At 36.7% G+C, this 7,772-nt stretch overlaps 1 protein-coding gene across 1 annotated transcript; it reads right to left on the reverse strand.

The window, feature by feature from the left end:
• Nucleotides 1–6,144: 6,144 nt before the first annotated feature.
• Nucleotides 6,145–6,789, reverse strand: LOC136830854 (zinc finger MYM-type protein 6-like). Its single transcript, XM_067090831.1, has one exon. The coding sequence runs from the start codon at nt 6,787–6,789 to the stop codon at nt 6,145–6,147; it is 645 nt and encodes a 214-aa protein (XP_066946932.1).
• Nucleotides 6,790–7,772: the final 983 nt, after the last annotated feature.

Below are 7,772 nucleotides of genomic sequence, written 5' to 3' on the forward strand. Positions count from 1 at the left end.
ATTTATTCTAAGTATTAATATAAGAACGGCTTTTGAGCGTCATACTGAAACTTCCTTACTAGTAAAGAGAAAAAACTAGGCTTATAATTTATGCATTTTCATTATTTTCAAGGATTAGAAGGCATCGTGCTTACCCCATATAAAAATGGGAAAAAGCATGCTAAAACGAAGAAGAAGAAGAATAAGCCAATTTAACAGCGCTGGCTCGGGTTAGTGAAGGAACAGAGGGATTAGCCAGAATATAGAAGTTTCTTCTGGTGCTCTGAAACCGGGAAGCTTTCGCCCCAGTTTTCTACGAATTTATTTCTTTCCTTTTTATGCTTTATCATCAGGTATATTTAAGGGTTACTTAGCTGACTTAATCCCCTGGGTTATCTCATGAGAGATATATTTCGGCCTCTAGGTGACTGCAAAGCCAATATTTTGGAAGTTTCAGACCATACCAGCATCTAAATCTTAAGGGTCTAAGGAGTATTTTTAACATTCCAATTAATTACCATATTTTAGTTGCTGTCTTTGTTATTTCTGTTTAAAATTTGCTATTTGCAACAATCATTTGAACAACTGAGCTACTGTTTGTTTCCTTATTTTGCACACGAGGACTCCATTCTGTGGATGCTTGCTATGCATGTTCATGGGCTGTTCACTTTCTACAGGAGACGGCAAACTATTTAATAGTACTAATACAGCAGTACCTCAACAAAATAGTAAAATTTTGGAGATCCGGTTCTCCGACAAGGCAAGGCGAAAATCCTCTTCGGCGAAGTTGATTTTCTAGCTGACTGGTGCTACTGATTCCAGCTCACTCGACATGTGCTTGCTATTAAATTCACTTACGTACAGAACATTAGTTTGTCAGTGTTAAGTTCTCGGTCAATTACTGTCTGTAAATTTTTGGTGATTGGCTCTCCTTGCTTTGCTTTGGAGTCATTACTATTAGTATTAAGATTTATGGAATAAAGTTGTCATGATTTCATGATGCGGCAATTTCATTCAATAAACCATCATAGTAGTTAGTGTTGTAAGTTACGCATATTGATAGTCCAGGCTTCCTTAGTTTAGTAACTTGTAACATTGATCAGCGGCAACCTCGTCGCTGATCTGACCAGACTCCCCAACGTTGAAGTTCTTGCAGTCTTGCTCCAGAGCTGGAGGGAGTGGTACACGGCAGCAGTAGCTTTGGTCTAAGCCGGATATCTCTGGGGCTTTGCCAGTTCGCTACAGTAGGCTAAAGTCGCCTCCTCTTTTACTCTTCTTTCACTTTCAAACCAGCTTTTCATGAATCCTTCTTCCACATAGATATATCAATCGTCTTATGATGCTAGAAATATTATCACTTCCTATAATAATTATCTTTCGTTCTTGTTCACATCAGTGATTCATCCTAGTTTTCAAAATTAGCGCTGAAACATTTCCTTCGCGCAATTAAAACTGACGTCACTCCAGAGAGACAACAACATGTAAGGAACCTCTGGCTCGAAGCTCAGGGAATGTGAGGCAATCCTCGACTTACAGGAAAGCCCTGTGGGCAGAATCTAATTTCCGATTCCCCTTCCTCTGTCAGGTGGAAATAAATTACGAATGCTGGTAAAGTCTGGATAATATTTCTTGGCATATATGTCAGAGAACTGAAAGTCTGTAACACAGTGTTCTGCCCACGCAACTTAAAGAGGACATTAAGGATGGGAAGCAAATTAAGTTGGGGAAAAAAACAAAAAAATCAGTTTAAACATTCAATCGACCGTTTGTCCAAATATCAGATAAATACATGTCCTTGATATTTCCTTTACAAAGGGATTTATATTTCTCACTTTATACAGACATACTATAATCTGAAATTAGAACTAATACCTATTGCTTTCATTTTCCAGTTAAAATGAAGTGTGTATACACACGCTCTCATATATATATATATACATATATATATATATATATATATATATATATATATATATATATATATGTGTATATATATATGCATATATCATAAATATATATATATATATATATATATATATATATATATATATATATATATATATATATATATATATATATATATATATATATATATATATATTCAGCCTAACATGCAGTTGATACATCTGGCCTTAAACACACTCTACAAACTCACCTGACTGCTCAGTTAAACTCATGAAAAGTAGTAAGTTAACAGTAAATTAAAATGGTTTCCAAAAGAAATGCAAGACTCACAAATTAGGTTATATTACAAAGATCAGAAGGATATTGCAAGGGAGCTCCTAACTAACTCCTTGGCACTGATATTATGTTACAAAACAAAGTACCAGTCTCAAAGATTTCATGATCTATGGTAAAAGTCTTATGGAATTCAATATCACTGGAGTAAAAATCACTGTAGGGAAACCTCTAAAACTAAGCAAATATACAGAATTCTGCCACGTAGTCATATTAAGCCTTCAGGAATGAATCTTGAAGGGACCTTCCTCGTTGGGGATTCAGGAACTGGCACTGTGGGTGAACAGATGGATACATAGCATCAATGTCTATTCTGCAAGACAAGCTTACTGTCACTTTTGATGCTAAGAAACACTTTCTCGGTCACTTAGGGAATGCTGAAGGTCGAGAGGGAGCAATATGCAACAACATAGGTTTCGAAATGCTTATGTTACTTGTAATGAAAATGTTAACACTTCACTTATTTTCTCAGAACACCAAGGGGCAGAAATGTCAGAAAGAATGAAAATTATAGTGGAAGACTGGGTGTCCTAACAACTCCAAAATCCAGACTATAGCCTACCTTTCCCGTAGGATGCGCTACATTGATAATGTAGGCCAGACTTTTCCATTAAGGCAAAGGACTTAGTGGGACTATGTGCACAACAAAAAGTACTGGGTCAGAGAGGGGGAAGGGTGGTTGGAGACGGACCGACATGGACTCTGCTCTGATGCTGGCTGGCATTGAACTCCTCTCTCCCCTGGTCAAGGGCCTTATATATAGTCTCTGGTCTAGCCTCCAAGTCTTTGTGTTGCATGTAGCATTTGTCCGTTACTTGCCGGCTTCCATGTTTTTAACGGCAACACAGGAGTGGTGCTGAAACAAGGAGAAGACGAAAGCCCAGGGAAAATCAAGGTTTCACAAAGGCAAGATTTGAGGCTTAGAAGGGAAGGGGGTGGAGTTTTGTTGTGAAGGCGCAGATAATTTTAGCGAGTGCTAATGTATGGGTTGTTTTGAACATTCCTTGCTCCTCGGTTCTGGATGGTTGCGGGTTTGACTTACTGTCTGTACTTTTTACTGTTTAATTCAGTGGTTCTCAACCTGGGGGGCTCGCCCCCCTAGGGGGGCGTCAGCAATTTCCAGGGGAGGCGCGAGGCCTACGGAAAATGTAAAAATTCTAGAATTATATTCGTTATTCTCTTAACAAGAGTGAGGAACTAGTATTCAGAAGTTTATGAAATGAATGAAAAAGTATCGCCTTCTAACGTTAGTTTCCTATAGTCTACCATTCTAGTTAGACTCGCTAGGCTTACCATTATTTTGTAGTTATTTACCTTCCTCCCTGTCCCTCGAAACTCCTTCTCTTTCTCTTTTTTTTTTTATTTTCCTCCTAATCTGGGAGGGAATTTTACTCATTGCTGCAAGGGGGGCGTGGAGGGAAGGACCAGCTCTTAGAGGGGGGCGTGGTAATAAAAAGGTTGAGAACCACTGGTTTAATTGATCTAGTTAAATTTGAAAAAGTGAGTGAATATATATATATATATATATATATATATATATATATATATATATATATATATATATATATATATACATATATATATATATATATATATATATATATATATTCTATATATATATACTATATATATACATATATACTATATATATATATATATATATATATATATATATATATATATATATATATATTTAAGAATTAATAAAAAGAAAACTCCTAGAAGTCTGCTAGTTTTATGCAGTGGCGATTCTAGGACTCTGAAAGTGGGGCCACTTCAGGGCCAATATAAATTTTGGGGCATTTATCGTTGGTGGCTAGGTGGCGAGCAAGCGAGCCCAAGCAACTGGGGGTCCGGAAAATTTTTTGAAAAGTAGATGTTCTATGTGCATTTTCATGGCACTCTGAAGACAATATTATGTCATTAATGAAATAACAAATGACAATAATAACACCTCATTACTTTCATAACTTGCATTTGTAAAACATATACATGTATGCCTACACAAACATTATGATAATGGAGGTTATTCGTATTATTTAAAAAAAATATATATGTATTTCTTGCAATATATTTTTAACAAAATCATAAAAAATATGGCAATGTTTCTCCAATGTACAGTTGGACACCTGAATATAGCATGTATTCCTTGAATTTTCGATATGAGGGAAACTATATAGGTGGGATAGATGTCTGTTTTGATACCGGTATGCAGTAGTTAAATAATATGGCCAAATTGACAATTGTCTTGTAAAATTTAATAATGTTTGTAAGTCCGGGATAAGAGTTTCGACTGCCCTTCATACACAATAATGAAATAGCAGAAAATCTCCATTGGCAAACTGTAGGCGTGTCACTTAACAAACAGTGATTTGCTTGACATTTCAGTACTTTTATTACTATAAATCATCTGTGAATCCTTATAATTAACCATTTTTCATTATAAACTACAAATAAAGGAAATTATTTTGGTGTTTGATTTTACTAAGTTCTTCGGATTGACAACCTGACCCTTGGTCAGACTTTTTAACAATGACTGCACCTATAATTGCATAGCACTTATGTACAGCATAATAGGTCCACAAAATGTTATGAGTGACTATATCGCTATTGGCCTGTATATGACTATATCAACAATAAAACTATGACCTCGTGCAACGTATGTAATCTAGATAAAAAATACTGAGACACAAGGCATGAGCAATCATGCAATGGCATGCTGTGGGAATGACATGATTTTCATATAGGCTAGTATAGTCGAGTAGAGTTCACCTCAGGAAAGTGAAAATCACCCTGCTGGTAACACCCGTTGCTAGGCAACCACTTTTACTTTCTACATAATTATGTTGAAAGGACAAACCTAAGTAGCCTACTTCAAAAATTCATAAAAACTATCTTCAAAACAAAAATGAATCATGAGTTATGAATGTAATGTAAATATTATGTTGATATTAAAACCCCATGCAAGCATGCATGAAGTAATGCAGTGTTGCCAACAGGGCGAGTTTCCCTTTCCTGAGGTGAAGTAGAGTATAGTACGTATATTTAGTGCAGCTTAATTCTACGATTATCATGCCGGCTATCAAATTCATCAACAAAAACAGTCTAAATCAATTCCCTCGGCACGTGCACTTTCAATGGACAGTAATGCGATATTACTCAATCTAGCACTGGTCATGGAATTTCTGAGAAATGTTTTCACTAATTTCATTTTTGAAAACTTCTCTCACAAGAAGCACTGGTAACAGGAAGAGTGACAGATATTAACAATAGTTTGTACAAACAGTCAAATGCAGCCTTATAAGGACTAAGGAATGACAGGAATTGTGTAATGGATGTAGGCTGTATTGGCTCTTTCGTGAGTAATTTCTTCACCAGAGGATCTCATATTGTAAATCATTTTGACTGACCGAGTATGCCATTGCATATGCCTTCAAGTCTTCTTCTAACAAGAATGTCTGTCCTCCAGGACAGAGAGCTGAAATACCACAGAAAATTGCATTTGACTCTTTGGAGAAACGACGGTCTAATTCACTAATTAAGCAGTCTAGGACTTCATAGAAAATCCTGATGTGTTGCACATGACATGGAACAGAAGATCCTTGACCACTTGTTTCAAACACGATAAATCCATCAAACTTACGAGGTTTCTTTACCCGTTTTCTTGTTGTTGTTGGTGTAATGCAGCATTTCCTGCAGAGTTCATTAACCTTCTCAGAGTAATGGTCATTCAAGTCAGAGTTGCATACATTAACTAAATGTTCATGGAGTGACGAAATTAGATTTGCTGCTTTTTCCTAGGTCTGCTTGTTTATCCTGTAGCTGTGTAGACACTTTATTAACTTTTCCAAGAATATCTGTGAAAAATTGCAATAAGTAAACAAACTCTGCATCAATCTGGGCAAGCAAACCGCGAGCGGATACAGCTCAGGCACCAATGTCATCTTCAGAAATTTCCTTCAAAAGTCTCATTATGCATTCCAGACGGAGTAGAGCATTTTCACACGAAGTGGCCCGACACCACCACCTTGTGTCACTGAGATGCTGCAGTTCTCGTACTTGTTCTTCAGGCAACATTTCACGCTGTATCAAAATGAATTTCTCATGAACTACCGAGTTACTAGCAAAGATATAGAGTTCTTCAAGCAAACTAAAGAATTCAGCAGCTTGGGGTACATACTTTGCAACATTTATCAACACTAAATTGAGCCTGTGTCCATAGCAGTGTATATAATATGCAAAAGGAGCTTTATCACGAATTCGTTTCTGAACACCACTAATCCCTCCACTCATCACTGATGCCCCATCAAATCCTAATCCTACAAGAGAAGATTTGTAATCCAACCCCAGTTTATCCAAACTCTTCAAAATAATATCTGTGATAGAGGCAGCATCCAACAAGTCCATCTGAGTGAAAGAAATGAAGCACTCCTGAATACAATTTGCTATTTCATCATAAAATCTAATAACTAATGCCAACTGCTCTGCCTTACTAACATCCTTGGCTTCATCAGCTTGAACAGAAAAGTAATGACATGACCTAACTTTTTCTGCAATTTCTTCCTTCACCATACATGCAAGTGTGTCAATCATCTCATTCTGTATTGCAGAACAAGTGTATTTTTCATTTTTGGACCACTTTCTACTCTATCAGCTATAATAGGATCACGTTTAGCAGTGAATCTGAGAATCTTACGAACATTTCCTGGATTCAGTTCATCATCACCTTCTCTATGTCCTCTCTGCGAAATGTCTTGTGTTACAGTCAACAGGATTATTTCACCTAATGTCTTTATGTAATGACGATTTTCACGAACTTTCTTCTGGTATGCCTCACTTATACACTGAGCAATTGATGTTTTATCAGCTTTATTTCGTTGATAGTCCGCCCATGCAATACAAGAAGTTTTGTGGCACTGTGAGGAAATGTGCTTTTCGATGGCACCATCTTTTCCATGTGCTTTCTTCCATCGTCTAAAGCCACTCTTTATGAATGCTTCATCTGCATTGCCATATGTTGGTGGAGCAAAGTGCCTGCATGCAAAACAGAACATTGCATCTCGTTCTTTAGAATATTCAGCCCATTCATATTTGTCGAACCAAGCCCCACAAAAGACCGAGCATGAGACTTTCCTTCACTATGCCTTGGATACTCTTTTAAGCGTACCTGAATAGGATTCTCAGAAGCAGATTGAGAAATGTCAGCTGGTGCAGAATCTTCCTTTTTCTGTTTCTTTGTTGGATGATCATGTGAACTTGATCTTGCAGGATTGCCAATACTTTCACGATCACAGTCTCCCTCTGACTTCTTAGCAGGTTTATCAGATTCAAGGTTTACTGTCAATGGTGCATCACATTCACTGCGTTTTTAATTACAAATTTATCCATGATTGTCTATAGTACAATAAAATTATCTGTGATAGTAAGTTCTGAAAAAAAAATTAAATTAAATAATCACACGTAATTCACAATTAACACAACACACCTGTCACCACAGAGAAATGTGATAAAATTTGCGGTTTTGCCGACTACCGACTGGAAGATGATGACAGCAC

Source organism: Macrobrachium rosenbergii, chromosome 47 (genome assembly GCF_040412425.1).
Source record: "Macrobrachium rosenbergii isolate ZJJX-2024 chromosome 47, ASM4041242v1, whole genome shotgun sequence".
In the NCBI taxonomy this organism is placed as follows: Eukaryota; Metazoa; Arthropoda; class Malacostraca; order Decapoda; family Palaemonidae; genus Macrobrachium; species Macrobrachium rosenbergii.

Bases quoted from the DNA above. Each gene is read 5' to 3' on its own strand.
- LOC136830854 (XM_067090831.1), bottom strand. From the start codon at position 6,789: ATGGTGAAGGAAGAAATTGCAGAAAAAGTTAGGTCATGTCATTACTTT.